At 31.9% G+C, this 19,502-nt stretch overlaps 2 protein-coding genes across 2 annotated transcripts; both read left to right on the forward strand.

Moving 5' to 3' along the window:
* The first annotated feature begins 11,028 nt into the window (after window positions 1-11,028).
* On the forward strand, window positions 11,029-13,267 carry LOC107490151 (uncharacterized). Its single transcript, XM_016110918.3, has 3 exons — window positions 11,029-11,231; window positions 11,859-12,054; window positions 12,788-13,267. Exons 2-3 carry the CDS (start codon window positions 11,873-11,875, stop codon window positions 12,972-12,974), a joined length of 369 nt encoding a protein of 122 aa, XP_015966404.3. The 5' UTR covers window positions 11,029-11,231; window positions 11,859-11,872; the 3' UTR covers window positions 12,975-13,267.
* A 1,127-nt stretch (window positions 13,268-14,394) lies between these two features.
* On the forward strand, window positions 14,395-15,682 carry LOC107490119 (probable phospholipase A2 homolog 1). The gene is made up of 4 exons (XM_016110885.3): window positions 14,395-14,549; window positions 14,632-14,680; window positions 14,763-14,882; window positions 15,401-15,682. Exons 1-4 carry the CDS (start codon window positions 14,487-14,489, stop codon window positions 15,574-15,576), a joined length of 408 nt encoding a protein of 135 aa, XP_015966371.1. The 5' UTR covers window positions 14,395-14,486; the 3' UTR covers window positions 15,577-15,682.
* The last annotated feature ends 3,820 nt before the right edge of the window (window positions 15,683-19,502 follow it).

The raw sequence follows: 19,502 nt of genomic DNA on the forward strand, positions 1-19,502 counted from the left end.
ATTTTATATCTTATATTCATTAAATATTGATATTAAGAGGAGAAAATTATGTAATAAATTTTATAAATAGTAATTATAAAAAATAAATAATTATTTATTATATATAATAATTTTTGGTATACATAGGATCATGTATATATTAGAATATCTATTTTAATTATGTGAGTAATTATTGTTATTTTTACTTTTTTATTATATTAGTAAATAATATTTAAAACTAAAAGAAAGAAAAATAACTAAAAACTTTTTCTTAATTTGAATAAAAACTATCTTATAAATATAGTAAAAATATAAGATGTGATGTAGAAAAAAAGCTAAAGCGACATAAAATTTTACTAAAAATAAAAATATTTTGTTGTTTATTTTTTAAACACATATCTATTTTATTCAAGGTATAAATTTTAATTGATATAAACTAATGATAGTTAAGTATACCAAAAAAAAAACAACCAATAAAAAAATAAAACTTAAATAAGGCAAAGATGTTTTGAAAAAAATTAGAATAAAATAAAAACTCCAATTATAACCATTAATCATAATTATATATATTTATTTTAAAATTTATACTTCAAAAATTCAGAATATTAATATTTTGTATTTTTTATTTTTTTTTCAATTTTAGACTATTATAAATATTAGTTGTTCTCTAATAATAGCAATTTTTTTAAAAGAATAAACATAATTAAATAATTTTAAAAATATATAATGATTTTTAAAATAACAAAAAATATACAATTACCTAAAATATATCATTTGTGTAGCAATTAAAATTTAATTACCAATATAAAAATTATATATAATATCCAATCAGTCAACGCCATCCATTCAGACAATCTCTGGTTACCCACCGTAACAAAAATATTTATCATCATTTATTTAATGTAACAATTTAAATTTAGGTGAATTATTCTAAAAAATACCTTTTTCAAATTATTTATTGTTAATATTAGGTCAATTTCATAACATTTAATAATGACATAAATGATTATATTTGAACTACAAAATTAACCTAAAATAAAATATAGAAATGGATGAGAAAAAAATATTAAGACAAAAAATGATTAGAAGCGTAAAAATAGAAAAAATATCAAATTTAAATAATATAAAAAAGAATATAATATATAAAGATGTGAATTGTAAAATTAGAGGGATACATATATAAAGAAAAATAGCATGCATGCATAAACATTTTTCACTATATCATAATTTGCTCCAGCTATATAATGAATTTAGCGGCAGTCGGTAGTTCCAAAAGTTTGTATCGGTGCACCTCGAGCACATGACCTGATTTCTTAAACCGCAAGTATGCCGAGCATATTGTCATCCAATTCCATCAGCAAGCAACGGTAATACTTAAATTAAGACATTTTCGAGTTATAACAAACAATCAACGAAACATTATTCATCCATACCTTCTCATTTATCCATAAAAGAAATTTTACATAAAGAAAAAAAAAAAGAATTGAAATAGCAAGAGCGATAAAAAAGATGATTCTTATCATTTTGTTTGGCCGTCTATATATAGAAGACCAAAAAATCATGATTATCTAACAAAATTAATTTGTATTTATTACATTTAATTTGAATAAGCAAGAAATGATCATATTTTAGTTTAGTATTTAATTCACATGATTTGAATTAGACTCAATACATATAATTTAATTTGATTTAATTATTAGTTAAAAATATCTCAATTGCTTATTTTATTTATAGATTTATTATTTTAATTATTAATAATTTAATCAAATCAATTAATTAATATACATAATTTATACTAAATTTGATTTAATAAATTAAAAAATACTATCAGAATATTAAAAAAAATAAATTAAGAAATACTATTAAAATAAATTAATATAAATTATAATAATTATGTAATATTTAAATATCTAATCAAATCAATTAGTTGATATAATTAATCTCATAATAAATTATATTTAATGAGTTAAAAGAAATAAATCGAGAAACACTCTCAGAAGCATGTCACGTCAACTCCATCATTAAGTGTAGAAATCTGATTTTTATATAATAGAATCGAATAGACGTTAATTCATATATAGCATATAAATAAATTTAATTAGACAATTAATTGATATAATTAAGTCAGTGCAATAAATTGTATTGAATGAGTTAAAACAATTAAATCGGGAAACACTATCCGAAGCATGCCACATTAGCTTCATCATTAAATACAGACATCTGATTTTTATATAATAGAATAGATTAAAAATAAATATAAAAAAGAACAGTAAAAAATTAGAAATCACATTTTACCCTCTCAATTTTTTTTAAGAATCGAAAGGATCTACTCTTCATATAATATATGACTCTAATTATTTTCCAGCCGTGCCCAAAAAAAATTATTTCCCACCATATTTCTTATTTAAAAGGGGATACATATGCCGTTTGAGTTATGGTTTATTGGCAGATGAATTTTTAAACAGAAAAAAGCTAAAGATATTGAAGGCGGAATAATGGGTCTGGCTTGGAGTCTAAATCAATAAGTGTAATGACTAATGAATCATAAAATTAGGGTGTGGACCATGTGGGGGAAGGAAATGTTTCAGGATCAAAAACCGCAGCAGAAGTTACTAAATGTGTATATACAGCTTAATGGACAAATAAGAAATAACCCATTTGGCAATGCCAAAAAAGAAAAATATTTGAATTGATATCCTGATTAGTTTATTAATCCGTTTAATAATTGTTAGATGTGTGATCGAGGTTTTAGCACAATGGCAACTCATTTGCCTCCTGAATAACCACACCCTTGTTTGATTCTCGAAATCAATCCTTTTTCCCTCCCCTGTGTGTGAGTGTGATAGTGACAAAAAAAAACAAAAGTGTAAATATTCGAATCTTGCATTGTGTGAGTACAATTAGTAACGTATTAATTAATAATAAACTGTTATATAAATTTATAATTTGTAATAAATTAGTACTTAATTTATCGAATTAAAAAATACGGTAAAATACTGAAAAAAAATTGATATATAAATATATTTTTGGGATCATTAAAGTTACTAAGGTTCAATTTGAGTAAATAACTTAAATAAGTTCTTTTGGAAAAAGAGTTTAAAGTATAAGGACTTTTATTAATAGTAGCTTAAAAATAAGTTATTTTGTGTTTGAATTTTTAACTATAGAAGTACTTATTTTAAAGTTATAGCGTTTGCATAAATAACTCACAAAATACAATTTTTTTAACATAAGAAAATGGATATTAAAATAACGATAATAACAAATACTTTCCATTATTGAAGGTTGATTTTACATAACCAAATCACTAAGATTATAATCGATCAGGCAATTGATTTTTTATTTGTTCTCTAATTAGTTCCATTTTTCTAGCACTTTCAGCATTCAGTTCTTCCCACGTAATATCATTAGAAACTGGTTCTTCTACTTCACTTTCACCTTCATCCATAAGATCAAAATTTTCATAGAATTCTTCAAATTGTTCATCGCTTGTGTCATTCCGTCGAATAAAATTGTGTAAAGCCATACAAGCACCAATAATTCGAACCTGTGTGTCTAAAGAAAACGATGGCATGGCACCTAAGATTTTCCATCTTGCTTTACAACATCCAAATGAGCGTTCAATTGTACATCTAAGGCTAGAATGATAATAGTTGAATACTTCATTTCTTCCTCTTACTCTGGGACCCAATCTAAAATGTAGAAGATAGTATCTGTGACCTTTATAAGGACCTAAGAACCCCATAAAACACGGATAGCCAGAATCTACCAAGTAGTACTTATCTAGCAAAAATTTAGTGCACCACAAAATCAGTTAATAAAAATAAAGAGTTTAATCTAATATAAATAATATCAGTCTCAAATATGCTAACCTTTAGGAGGAAGAGGGAAATGAAGACTTTGTCTACGCACAGCTTGATTGAAAATTTTGGTATCGTGTGCAGATCCCTCCCAACCTGCCCATACAAATGTGAAACACATGTTAAAATCACATACTGCCATCACATTTGTAGTTGTAATCCCCTTTCTACCAATGTATGGAATTTTCTTGTCGGCAGGAACAACAACAGGTATATGAGTTGCATCTATTGCACCAATGCAATTTTTAAAATATGGATAATATCTTTCATCATTTTTAATTTCCACTGGAGTATCTGTGAATTGTGGATCAGTTGGTTGAATAATATGTTGAGCAAGCTTGCAAACAGCATCCAATACACAATGAAATTGTCTAGAAATAGTTTCCCCTGAATGTTGGAATCTCTCTTCTGCATTACGTATTGAACCTGGCTGTCCAATGATATATAAAAATATACCTACTTGTTCATGAATTCCAATCCCTTTTGTTGTCTTCAGATTGTAAGTACTTTGTAAAACATCACAGAGATGAAGGAACACAAGCTTTTTCATCCTAAATTGCTGGTAGCAACGAATAGGATGCCCATTTAAAAGTTCATTTACCCAACTACTTCCTGTCAACCTTGAAGTTCTTCGTGGATTTTTCACAACGTACTTTAGAAAATAATCAACACAAGTTGCGATTGTTATTAAAGTCATTGTCTTCTTTTTACGCTTGGCTGCGACCTTTTGTTTGTTTTCAAATTCTTCGTCTGACACATTTGTATTTAACATCAAACTTTTAGTTGAGCTGTTAGATATCCTGTTATACAAATATTTTAAACTAATATCAAAATAAACACTAGTTCACATATTAAATATAAAATAGCAAACAACCATAGAAAATAATAAAAAAATATAATCATAGAAAATATTTTTTGAACAACACATAAATATATTAAAAAGAGACATTCTAACAAAAAAAAACTTTAAGAACCAGACACATCTGCTAAACTATGAGTCTTCAACCAACCAAGTTGTAAGGCAGAATCTTCTAGTCCCATAAAAATCTCTCTATTCGACCTTTTTGCCATTAATCTTGTAGCTATAAAGAATATATCACTCCCCGCTTCTAGCCCAGGTAATTGTTTGAGAACAGCTAAATAAGTAGATATACTTGGTACATTATTTTTATGAGCTATTTCGTTGGCCTTTTCTTCTTCAAACACATTAATTATGCGTTCTAGTTGAGTTTAAAGTTGAGAGGCTCCAGACCCTTTTCTAACCTTTCTTCTCTTTTGTCTCATTGCACTAGGAGGCGTTGATTCATCATTTGACTCATCTTCTAAACCTTCTTCCTCATTACCATTATCTTCGTCATTATATCTATCGTTATAACTATCATTTATATCTTCAGAAGGTGCCCATGCACCTACACCAGTAGCTACAACATCTTCAAAAAGGAACTCCATTTCATCAAGATGTTTTGGACCTTCCTCTCTAAATTTTGCCACATCAGGATTTTCCTATGAGACGATAAAATGACAATTAAAAATCTCTCGATAAAATTGATATTTCTGAAATAGTTTTAAAAAATGCAACATACCTGAATCTTAGCATCCCACCAATCATCACTTGCTTGTATGGTCTTCTTAATAGGATCCCAACCAAGATCGGTCTCTTTTCCTTTTAGTTTAGCCCATAGTCCCCATTCTCTTTTCATAGCCTCCCACTTGTTTTTAAATTTTTTAGACTTATAATTTAAACCAGTCTCTTTCAAGAATTTTGTTTTTAAATTTGCCCAATCAACTTTGTTAAAATGTGTTCCAGGTCTATTTCCAGCCACCATCTCTTCTTTACATATTTTCATGAATATAACAGTATTTCGTTCATTCCAATCAGCTTTAAATTTTCTTCCGGACTTGCCACTTTCATGAATTTGTTGGGGAAGAACATAAAAAAAAAGAAAATTATAAGACTAATTATAAAAATAAAAGCAAGTTGTATAAAAATAAAATTAAAACAGAGATTTCATAGCATACAAAATATTCAATACAAATTTAATAATAAAAATAGAATAATAAAATGATAAAAAAAAATTACCTGGAAGGAATATATGCTGGTTCAGATGGAACAGAAGATGGTGGTGAAGGGTCAATACTTCCAGCAAATGAATCATTACATGAAAATGGTGGTGGAGGGCCAACACTTCCAGTAGATGGAACATTGCGTGAGGATGATGGTGGAAGGCCAGTGCTTCTAGAAGATGGAACCTTGCGTGAAAATGGTGGTGGATGGCCAGTATTTCCAGCAGAAACAGGAAATATTTTTCCACAGAATCAAGAACGAAAGTAAATTTTTTTTGTTTTGAAATCTTTTTTTTTTTCACGGAAGTGATGAAATGACTTATCAAAAATGAGAAAGTCATCTATTTTTATTTCTCCCAAAAGCTATAAATTAACTTTTCGGGAAGTTAAAAGCTCTTCTTAAAAATAGTGCCAAACACGCTTATCGTAACTTTTCATAATTCAAAAGTAAAAAAAAGTAGTTTTTATGCGTTTCCAAACGGGCTCTAAGTGTTTGTATCAGTCCAAAAAAAAGTTATTAAATGTGTATCACTTTTATATTTACTACGGATTAATTTGCCATTTTGTCTATTTATTTATATTTTTTATGTTGTCAATTTTTTCTTCCAAATTTTGTAACTATTTTGTAACACAGAATAAACTTTTAGAAGGTCTTGAATTTTAATAACATTTCAATTTTTTAAAAGTTATAATTTTGCTAAAAAAATTTTTTTTCAATAATGAACCAATTTGTGTTTTAAAAAGAATTTAGAAATTAACTATTTTTAATCAATAACTAGTCCAAAATTATTTTTAAATTACTTTTTACAATCCTTTATTTTTATTCATGTCCTACTTTGTTAATTTATTATTAATTGAAGAAATTTTGGAGTTGTAATTTTACAAGAAATCACTTGTATGGGTTGTGTGAGAGGTTCAGAATCGGTCAGTCTTGATGGCGATGAGTTGGACTTTTGGAGTGGTGGGGTGGTACCTACAAAGGCACTCCAACGCCCAAGTTATAATAGATTTGAGAGGTATAAGTGTGGATTAGGATTATGTCACGCACCTAAAGGGCCTCTGACTCTCTTTTATATAGCTTGAGGTAGGTATCTTATCTTATCTTGTTCAGATAAGATAAGGGAAAAATTTGAATTTAAATGTTGGGTTAGAATATTAGTGGTTATTGATTTGTTTTGGGCCGTGGGGGGTGGCCCAACCCAGGATAACCGGGTTTAGTGACTATTCCAAGGAAGGACCCAGAGATCGGGTCCAGAATAGTTGCCCCCGGAGCAAGAGAGTGAGGGTGCTCAGTCTCCATCGCTAGAGCTTTTGTCTAGTCATGTGATCGAGAACTCAGTGTGGAGGGTGTCCTTTGGGTGCATTTAGTTTATGGTTTTCTTCTCGTTTGGTCAGTAGGGTTGACGGTGGTACCCTCACTCTTTTGTTAGGTATGGCATGACGGAGGAGTAAGGCCCCAGGACTCCCGTTGTCCCGGCCGGTGGTGTTCCTAACGTGTATTACTGGATGACTTCCGATGTGTAGGGGACGTCATTGCGGGTTATAGAGGCGGACCTCCAAAGGCTTCGTGATGAAGGGGGCTATTTGTAAGGTGGTGAGGCGTAGCATCAGTATGAGCTCATGCTCCCGAGGTGGATGAGAGGGTGTGCTATATAAACCCTGACTCCCCCTAAGTTGTCAATTGGATGTGGGTTTACGAATCCATGTTCACGCGCCTGGGGTGCGGTCCTTTTCGCGGATTTTGTACAGGTCTTACTTAATCAGTGTTTGGTGGTGCCGTCATAGCTGCATCCTACTATTTGGGGGGGCCATCTGGACTTTTGACTTGGTTTGTGATTACTTGGAGGTGTTTTTATTCTTTTTTCTATGTACCCTTCTGACTAAAGAGGAAAAACATAAAAAGGGTTACCTGTCGTTCCAAGCTAAGCCGAACCGGTGAATTTTTGGATTATTTGAGGATTCTTTCCATGGGTTTAAAGGGGAGTGCCTTAAAGTGCACCCTGCTCGGGGGCACCATCCCTTTTGGTTGACCCTGGAGGGAGAACGTCAGTTTGCGACGTACTAGAATTTCGGCACTGATGCGTCGTACTTGACACATGTCACTTACGAGGGGATGTCTCCCAAGAACAAAGACATCACTGATGTTTTGTGGTCAATATTTGGGGAACGGCCGTTGAACCCTCGGGACGTCATAGGTGACCTGGTGACGTGCCAGACTTATACTGGTATGTGTTTAACTACTTTCTTTGGTATATTTTTGCTTTCCGAGTTTGAGACATATGTTCTTCTTTTTCCCTTTTCAGTCTATATAGCTGGCAAGTTGACCAACTTGGTGAGATTGAAGGCTGCCATAGCTCAAGAATAGGGCGGGGAGGCTTCGCCGTTGACACCTCAGTCTCATCCTCAGGGGGATTCCCGAACTGTCTCTTAGGACCTGGTTTCAGCTGGGGCAGCTGGTGTCAGTTTGCCTGGGCCGATTGCTGTTGGGGTTGAGGAGAAGGCTGTCGTGGTTTTGCCTGCCGAGACGAGTAGGAAGCGGAGGAGAGTGGTGGAGGGGAGTAGCGGGAAAAATGTGGAGGAGGAGGGGCCGATGCCATCCGTGATGGACCGGAATTTTGATGCTCTGACCTTCATTGACCAACACATTCTTCTAGAAATAGAGGAGTTTTTCATGATTGTGATGTTGCCGGCCAGGCGAAGTCGGTGTATCGGGCCCTCTTTTATCCCGCTGTTATCGTCTATCAGGTGGAGCCGGTGTTGAATCAGGTGGGGCTTTTGGACGGTAATCTTCGCCAGGCTTAGTCAGACATTGGTAAGCTGAAGGAGAAGCTGGAGGCGTCTAAGACAGCTCGTTTGAAGGCTGTGAAAGATGCCGAGGATGCAGGTGTTAAGCTATTCCATTTCTTTGGAGTAGAAACTTCACTTCTCTCTCAGCTTTCCAGCGAGCGCAATCAGACCTCGGACGCGAGTCTAAGGCTGTCGTTCTACTGGCTGAGGCGGAGGTTTTGAGGGTTAAGGTAGCGAAGCTGAAGAAGGAGAAGGGAGCACTGCTGGAAGATGTTAAGGGCTTTATCTCGGCTACTGAAGAGACGATGAAGGCCCAAGCTCAGGTCCTAGCCCCGGATGTGGATGTGTTTGTGATGGGAGCGTTTCAGACTATTGAGGATGGTCAGATTGTGGACTTGGGGTAACTTTGCTTATTTTTGTACTCTTTTCCTTAAATTTGTAAGCCGTTTAGGCACAGCATTTTGCGATTTTGTAAGCCGTTTGTTCGGCGTCTATGTTTTGTGGGCTTTTGTTTAAAAATTTTTAGGCCGTTGTCTCAGCTTCTTTGGAGATAGTTTCTCCTTGGTGGGCCATATTGAATACTTGTTTAATTTTTTATGGATATCTGTTTGTTTCGTGCCATCGATTTGGTTAGAACGCGGAGTTGGTGATTTTGAAAGGAAAGATGTATGAATGAATTTTATTAAAAATTGAGGCTCGTTAAAACCTCTCATTTGTGGGTAGAAAAGAGTACCCGTCAACAAAATTACACGACAAAATAATACGAAGAAAAAAAACTAAGCAATGAAGGAAAATAACAAAAATTTAAAATGGCCTTGGTCTTATATCTCGGGTGTCCACTTGGAAGGGTGCTCCTATTTCTAGTAGCACTGCATGTTAGTGACATTCCAAGACTTTGGGAGCTCAGTTTCATCTTGTTGTTCGAGCTTGTAGGATCCTCTGTCGATTACGGTATTTACTCAGTAAGACTCCTTCCAATTAGGTGTGAGATTTTCTTCTCCCGGAGTTGGGGGCCCGATATCGTTGCGTCGTAAGACAAGATTTTCGGGTCCGAAATCTCGTTTTACCACGCCACAATTGTACCTTAGGCTTATCATTCGTTTTAGGGTGAGTTCCTACAGTGTGCTATGCTCTGAACTTCATCTGCGAGGTCCCTCTCGGCGTTCTCGTCGTGTACCCCCACAATCCTCCGTGGGTTAGGGTCCCTGACCTCAACCGGAATGACGGCTTCGAGGCCGTAGGTTAACCGAAAGGGATTTCTCCGATTGAGATTTGAGGGGATGTTCGGTATGACCAGATGACGGATTCAAGTTCGTCGGCCCATAGTCCTTTGACCTCGTCTAGCCATTTCTTGAGATCCTTTACGATGATCTTGTTGGTCAATTCTACTTGGCCATTGGGTTGCAGGTATTTTACCAAGCTGAGCCGCTGGAAGATGCTAGTCTTTCCAGGAACTCCTTGAATCGTTTGTCCGCAAATTGGGTCCCATTGTATGAGATTATGATCTCAAGAATTTCAAAGCGGGTTATGACTTGCCTCTAGAAGAACTTTTGACACTGAGTGGCCGTGATGGTAGCCAGTGCCTCAGCTTCGATCTTTTTTGTGTAATAGTTGATAGCAATTATAAGGTATCAGAGTTGCCTGGGAGCTGTGTGGAAGGGTCCTACGAGGTTGGTTCTCCATGTTCCGAATGGCCAATCTGCTATTATTACGCTGAGCTGGTGTGGAGCCGCTTGGTGGAGGTCGGCATTAGCTTGACATTTCGGACAGCTTCTGACTAGTTGGAAGGAATCTCCAATGTACAAAAAGTCACTTGTACGGGTTATGAGAGGGGTTGAGAATCGGCCAGTCTTGATGGCGACGGATTGGACTCTTGGAGCGGCGGGAGTAGTACCTGCAAAGACAATTCGACGCCCAAATCAAAATGGATTTGAGAGATATAAATATGGATTAAGATTGTGTAACGTACCTGAGGAAACTTCTGACTCCCTTTATATAACTTGAGGTAGATATCTTATTTTATTCAATGAAGATAAGGAAGAGATTTAAATTTAAATGTTAGATTAAGATATTAATGGTTATTGATTTGTTTTGGGCTGTGAAAATGACCCAATCTAAAATAACCGAATTTGGTAACAGTTTTGAGGAAGGACCGGATGGTAACAATGAGAAATTTTTTTTTTCTTTACAATAACAAGGAAAATCATATTAGCTAATTAAAATGATTCTTTGTTTTTTTTTTTTCGTTGTCAAAACTAATTATTTTTGGACAAATGGTGGTTTAATAATAATTATAATAAATAAATAAATAAATTGAAGGAAATGGTAATAGTATGGCACAAGTAACAAAAACCTCAATTTTGCTACACACAACGCAAAGCCACTATCGTTTTTCTTTCATTTCGCTCGTTGCTGCGAACCTCCACAAACTTAGCGGCGGCGACTGCAACCCTCAAATCCTTAACAAACCCTCTCTCACTCTCACTCTCACTCTCACTCTCACTTTCACTTTCAGTCTCATTCATTCTCCTTCGCACCACGGTAATGCCCTCTCTCCTTCTCTCCTTCTCTCCTTCATTCATTACTATGCATCTTCTAATTTTATTTTTGTTTTTTCTGCTTCATCCGTCATCTAGATCTCCCATGTATCTCTTTTCTCTGATCTGTTGTAATTCCTCTCACTAACTCCAATCACACATTCACCGATTCTCCAATTTGGTTTTCGTCTTTTTAATTATTTGTGTAATATGGATGGTTTGAAATTTAGGGTTTTGACTTAGCACCCAGTATGACATTTAGGGTTTTTGAGTCTCTCTATGTGCATTTCTGGATAGATCTGTGTTGTTTTCATTCAAATTATTGAGATTCTCATGTCATTGGATAGCTACCTTTTATTCATTTTTTGGGTATAATTATGAAGTATCCTGATAGAAGAAATAAAAATGGCTATATACTCTTTAATCAATTTTATATGCATTTCGACGATGGGAACCTTGGGTTCTAGTTTGACATGCTTCGTTAATGTTTTCAGTTAATTTCCTGAAAGATTACATAGAAAAAAGAAGTTTTAGAAATGGTAGTTATGTGGATTTTGGAATATATGTTAGCATCTGGATTTTGTATTTTTTATAAAGAATTTGGATTCCTGATTTTCTTCTTGAATTGCAGAATTTGAGCTCTTGATGGCATCAAAGTTGCAGCAGCTGCAGTCGAAGGCATGCCAAGCCTCAAAATTCATCACCAACCATGGAACTGCCTACTACAAGCAGTTGTTGGAGCAGAACAAGCAATACATTCAGGAGCCACCCACGGTGGAGAAATGTGACCTTCTGGCAAAACAATTGTTCTACACCCGCCTTGCTAGGTTATATTTTCTCCAATCTTGTTCTAATTTTCCCCGGAAAAAAAAAAGTGTTCCCATGTGTGGATTTGCCGTATTCTTTAATTAAGTTTGATGATGTCAGTACCTTTGTTTTCAAATTGTATTGTAGTAGATGTTCCTTGCAAGAATCTGATGTTGCAGCTAAAACCAGCTCCTTCCTTTTAAGTAATGTCAAGTTTTCAAATAATGTTATCAAATAAGAGCTCCTTCCTTTCAAATGTCTTTACTGCTTTGGGCAAATGCATGACTGCTATCGTACGTTCTTTCAATTGGCTTTTTGAGGGTATGGACTGTATTTGCATTTAGAGGTTACCTCAGAATTAACTCTTAAAATCTGACATGGAATTCATGAATGCTATGATGGACAGTTTTATGATTCACCAAATTCTGCTATATTATGGGTTGACTGTATGACTTGCATATGAATATACCCGTTATGTTCTTGTGTGGCCTCATAAGCACCAGTATTTTATCCTATACTTCATTTTGACCCATAGTCTACACATGTTTATTAACATATGTCAATGCTGTTTGATTGCTTGAAGTCCTTTAAAGTTGACATGCATTTCAAAATTGTTGTGCTGTTGCTCCCATCTTCAGCGCATTTGCTGATTGAGATGCAGACATGTTCTCCCTACTCAATCTGGTCACTTATCAAGTGAACCTTCATTCTTAATGTTGTGGCAATATGCTTAACCCTTCCATTCTTTTACAGCATTCCTCGCCGTAATGAGTCATTCTGGAAGGAGCTTGATTACGTCAAGAATTTGTGGAAGAACAGGCAAGAGTTGAAGGTGGAGGACGCAGGTATTGCTGCTTTGTTTGGCCTGGAATGTTTTGCATGGTTTTGTTCCGGCGAGATTGTCGGAAGGGGATTTACCATCACCGGTTACTATCCCTGAAGATAAACTGCTCGGGAAGTGTATGTTTTTAGCTTGAGGTTTTATACTCCTAAGCCAGCTGCACTGGTCATTTACACATTGTGTGGATTATGGAGCATTCTAGACCATAATTTTTGTTATTGTGGATTTTTGTTTCTTTCTTTGAGAAAAAGCTGAGAAGCTAGCGGTTTAACTTTGATAAGCCACAATTAATAACCCTCTTGTATTTGAAGCGGGATGGACCATGCATTGCTCCTCTTATCATGTTGGAAGCTAGTGACAATCGAGAATGAATGATGATACCATTGCAATAATCCTTTGTTTAAATTACTTAATGACTGAGGCAACTCATTTAGCTTTGCATGAAAAGAAGTTGAAAAATGTTTAGTTAGAATTTTGTACAATGCTTGTGAACTTCAATAAATGCTTAAGAACCCCACGCAAAATACAAGACAGATGGTTGAAATTTATTTTCTAAACCTTTACAGGAAAAAATGGGTCTAATGATCTTTCGGGACAATCTAAAAATAGTGTTGGTGAATAACATACTGTTTCGTGTGTATTATTAGTTCTACAGCCGTACAGTATGGAACGGAAGAAAGTTCTGAAGAAAATTTGTAAAGCGGTAAAATAAAAGATTAATTACTGTCAAATTTGCTATTACGTGTGATTTTTATTACGGGTGATTAGATTTTCATTTTATCATATTTTTTTACTTTAAGGAAGTTTGTTCCAGAAGTTGTGAACTCTGCTATTTGCTCTTGTATGCAAGAGATCCTCTAGAATTTGATAGTATGTGTCAATAAATTAGCAGCGTTATTGAAGATGTATTATTTGATTTATTTCCATCACTTTGATGTAACCCTAAATATTTCCATGGTCGTAAATTTATATTTATATGAAAACTAAGGCTTAGTTTGATAAAGTTTTTATTTTTTAAGAGTAGTTTATAAAAGCTAATTTTTAAAAGATGGTTTTTTAAAAGTTATAATATTTATATTTGGTAAATCAAATTAAAAATTATTTTTAATAAATATAAACAACAACAATTACATTTGGTAAAATACTTTTTAAAATTTAAAAATATTATAATAGACATAAATATAAGCATAAAATTTGAAAATTAGTTAACATATAAGATTATATTAAACTTTTAAATTTTGAAAAGCATAAATCAACTTTAAAAATTTTTATCATAAGTATTTTTAAAAGTATCTAATCTTTTAAAAATAACAAATATAAACATATAATCTTTTTGATTTACTAAACACAAAATAAATAATTTGAACTTTTAAAAAGCATAAACACCTATTCTAAAACTTTTATCAAACCAAACCTAAATATAGAGGAAGCTGCATCGCAAATAGCAATTGGTAATTTCGGTAAGGGCTGTTTTGCTAATTTCGGGTATGCCCTCCCTGACATAACTTTCTTTACTTAAAACCAATAAAAAACAGAGAGCCTGCAACGACATTGGCTTACGGGACGTCTCGTTGTTTTACGTTTTCGTTATTTCGGTTTACTCGACGCAATATGTCTCGCGCCACCGCCGTCGTCGTTGTCCTCCTCCTCGCTGTCCTTGTTGATCTCTCCGAGGTAACTAACTATTCTGTTCCTATCAAATCTGTAATCTCTAATCCCTAATCGCGTTTCGTGATGAATTTGATGCGGAGAACAGGTACAGGCCAATGAGTGCAGCAAGAAATGCATTGCAGAACAATGCCACGGTAAAGATAAGATTAGATTTAAATTGAAGCTGGATTTGTTTCATGCATAGATTTGATTGATGAAATTGTTTTCACATTTCAGTGCTGTCAATTAGATACGGAAAGTATTGCGGGGTGGGGTACTCTGGCTGCCCTGGTGAGCAACCCTGTGATGATATTGACGCTTGTTGCATGGCCCATGACAATTGCGTTGACAAAGAAGGTATCCTTTTCATATTCTTCCTATTATCGAATTTCACGTACCAATTTACAATTCATCTGCGTATTGAAGTTAACATATTTCACATGGATGGAATCTAATGGAACCAATTAGGAATGGACTATGTTACCATTCATATTAAGCAAACGTGTAAGAATATCATTAATGTCTTGTATGGTTGGATTAAGGGCTAAAGCCACATTAATCAATGTTACAGACTTATAGATTGAACAATGCATGGATCCGTTCTATCTTGTGCTGAAATTTTAATTTTTATTTAGAAGAACTAAAGACAATAATCAAATACTAACCATTTTCTCGTTATATGACTTATTCCTCCCAAAAGTTCAAGTGTTTAGATAGAGAGATATGTGGCATTGTGTTCATTATGGATATGGAAACTGTTTCTGCTGCATCGCCATAGCCCATAACTATCAGCATAGTAAACTTATTTACAGAAGATTGTTTCTGCATCATTAACAATGTAACTAACTAAGCATGGTGTTCTTGTTTTAATACAGGAATGATTTCTGTGGATTGTCACCACAAGTTGAAGAAGTGCCTAATCGACGTTCAGAAATCTGGGAAGGAAGGATTCTCAAAGGAGTGTCCGGTCAGTGTAGCTGTCCCTACTATGATTAAAGGCATGGATTTTGCCATCTTGATGACCCAATTGGGGAGCAATATACATCATTAATTAACATATTCCTTTCCCGTCCAAATCCTAATCAACAAAACTAATATTGATTCTGAAACAGAAAATCTTAATGATCTGCTTCAGCCATTCTTTCTGTCCAAATATATTCACTGATATTTAATATATATGATATCAGAATATTGAGAACAATGTTATCCAATATTTAATATTATATTTACTATTGATGAGTATTTATTAACTTTTTTACTCACTGTAAGCTCAATATATGCTCATAATAATCTTATATTATTTGTTGCTATTGTTAATATACTTCTTGCTATTTAAATTAAAAATGCTAGCTAGCTAGGTTACTAGGTACTTGTTTAACTTGGCATATATACAGCGCAAACTAACAACTACAGATAAACAATGCTTATCTTTTTAATTTATGTTCAATTGGATGACCTATTTACTAATCACTATTGCGAGCTTTAAGATTTAAGAATCCTAATTTATCTTCAAGTTAATTGATGTTTGATAATGTTTCTATCATTTTTACTTGGAAGAGTGTAATATGGTGAAAGTATCTAATGACCTTTAAAAAATTAAGATATTTAAAAGAATTTAGAATAAATTTAGAAAGAAATTGTAAATATATTAATATAATTTTTTTTGCATAAAATACTTATAAATTTGCCACATGTTCTTTTCATTTTCCATTTTAATTGGATTTAAACTTTTTTCAGTTTAAACATTTTTTAAATAAATAATTTATTTATTGATATATATTTTTTAAAAAATGCTTATATTTTTTATTATTTATATCATTATCATTGCTAATGAGATAAATAATAAAAAAATTAAAAAATATTATACGATCAAATTATTTTTATAATTAAATTTAATTAAGTATTTTTTTTATATGTCTTTTTTTTCTCTGTTAGACCAATCAATTTTATTCAAAATAATAAATTTTATATTACATCAATTTAAATTTATTTTTCAATCCATTTCAATTCAAATTATTGTAATAAATAAATAAATAAATTATTGATATATAATTCTAAATATATTTTAAAATTTAAAAAGATATGTGTATTAATAAAAGAAAAAATGTAAATATTTCTAAAAAAACTATCTAAACAAATAATTACTTTAATTAATTTATTTAAAAAAATTTTCTCTTATGATCAGAAATTTATCCACCTTTATTTGTCAAACTATATTAAACAATTGCAATTTCTTTTTTTTAAATGAACTCCTTTTTTAATGCTAATATCGAAAATATTATTTTTTTTGTAATATTAAGGAAAAATTTTAATCTTTCCAAAAAAAATTAATTAAAAGAATGTAAGTGGTCTTTAACTAACATTGTTTAAATCATCAATTCTTTACATAATCTAATAGACCATTTTGTATTGAGCACAAACTTAAAGAGTTAAAGTCAAACTTTGCAAATTTATAAGTTATAACTTTATGTACAACACCAATAAAAAATACTAAATTGAAATATAATTGCCTAATCCATTGACATTTAATTTTAAGCCAATAAATTATAATTTAAATGATATAATTTTTTATAATTATTTAAGAAATCTTGAATTTGAATTTTTTTTATTTTTGATAATAATAATAATAATAAAAAATTTTCAAGTTTCTCTACAATAGTCGATTCCTTCTTACAAGGATCTAACATCTAACTATCTAATATTCATTTGATGGACTCAGATCTCTAGTTTGGGGGCGGCAATAGTGACTTGCAATAATATAATAAATAATTGAAAGAGACGGTGACATGATTTAGCTTTCTGGGACAAGGAAGCATGTGGCCGAGGTTAGATCATACATTTAACTCTAAAATACTAAATTACTACTCAAAAAATTCTGACGTTTGATAAAATAGTATTTAATTTTTGTTATTGACAAAATAATTTTTAAAAAATTTTAAAATTTAATAAAAATGATCAGTTTTCAATTGAGTTATTTGAAGTTAAAGATTTAAGAATAATGTACCAGTTAATAATTTTTATAATTACAAAATTTATCATTTTTAATTTTTATAATTTTAAAAACATCTCAATTTCAATTTTTTAAAACCCTAATCCCTTTTTTTGGAATCGTCGTTTCTTTCTCTTTCTTAGCGTCCTCCTCCAATTTTCTTCTTTTCCAATAAACTTCTCTTTATTTTCGTTCATTATTGTCTCTACTTTCATCCTCCTTCTTCTTCCGACTAACCTCCAGCTCTGACTTACTACAACAGCGCCATCCTTCTCATTTTTCCTTCTTCTCTCTTTTTTAATCAAAGATGTTTATCTGAGACTCAACCCTTTTTTTATTTCTCTTTTTTTTTTTCTTGACCAAGTAGTTATGATGCTTCTATAGCTGTTGAACTCATACTTTGCCATTTTCAAGACTAAAAAGAACGCCGTTCAAGAAGTGGCATCTCTCTTAGACTCAGCCCCAACACTTTAACGCTTCTTCTTCTTCTTTGTCAATCAAGACAGTTTCACATATGTCCAATAAGAGATTTTTAGCAAAAATAGTAGCACTAAAACAAACAAAACTCCATCAATTCTTCACTTAGGATGTTCGCATTTTCATTACCATTATCATTTAAGAAAATTGACGTCTTGACAATGTGGTTCAACTCACGTTCAATCTCTTAATCCGTCCCAAAAGAAATCAGATTTTCATTATCAACTTGTCTCTATTCCCAATTTTCATAAGCATCTTGTCTAAAATATTTTATGTATCCTTTTTAGCTGTCTTACTTAAGGTCTCTCTAGTAAAAACGAGAAGAAAAAAAGATATTAGGATTTTTTGAAAATGATGATGATTTAGAAGAAGAGATGAGAGTTTTAGAGAAAGGGGATTAAGGTTTTTTAAAAATTAAAATTGAGGTATTTTTAAAATTATAAAAGTTAAAAGTGATAAATTTTGTAATTATAAAAATTGTTAACTGACACGTCACTCTTAAGTTTTAACTCCAAATAACTCAATTGAAGGTTGGTTACTTTTGTCAGATTTTAAAATCTTTTGGGGATCATTTTATCAATAACAAATATCATGTACCATTTTATCAGCGTCAGAATCTTTCGAATACCGAATTGGTATTTACCTCTATATTTAACTAGGCCGTACATGAATTGGGTGAAATACGGGTTCCTCTTTATTTATATTTGGCCTTAAATAATAATAAGATCTATTTTTAAAATCTTTATTCATTTATAAATTCAGTAAAATTATACTATTTTTGAATCACACTAAAATCGAATTTAAATCAGTGAAATTCGAATTTTGATAAATTTTATGTTAAAAAATTATAATGTATTTATTTATAAAGAAAAAAAAAATATATTTATTACTGAAAAGTTGATATTCATATTTAAACTTAAATTTTTCATAAATTTTAATTTCGTACTTTTTTAATTTATTTTCTAATTCAGTGTGATTAAAAATAAAATAATAAGTTTATAATTAATATAATATAATATTAGAATTAATTTAAAACAATATATATATATATTTTTTAATCACCTTAGAGTACACATGGGATGAATGAATCTGAATTCGTCTTGATCTGGATTCGACTATAAATAATGACCGGATCTATTTTTTAAATTTTTATCCGACTTTAGATCCGATGAAATAACGTTAAATTAATCCCTAAAATATTCGAATCTCGACCAGACCTTCGGAATCAGGCCGAACTGGACCATATATACTCCTATATTTAATAATTAATATGACGCGTGGGTTTGCTAAACTTCAAAATTTAAATTAATATAGTTGCTGTAGATTTTGAAAATTTAAAAATAAAAATAAAAAATTTAAAAGAATGAAAGTAAGCATGTATGTATCGTCAAGTCTACATTTCTATCGAGAGAATGAATTGTCTAAACTATTGGGGGAAAAAATTACATTGATAATATAATACTTTTCATTGTCAATATTATACACCATTTACTCTATCTAATTATAATAAT

The sequence above is a fragment of the Arachis duranensis genome, chromosome 5 (assembly GCF_000817695.3).
Source record: "Arachis duranensis cultivar V14167 chromosome 5, aradu.V14167.gnm2.J7QH, whole genome shotgun sequence".
Lineage (NCBI taxonomy): Eukaryota > Viridiplantae > Streptophyta > Magnoliopsida > Fabales > Fabaceae > Arachis > Arachis duranensis.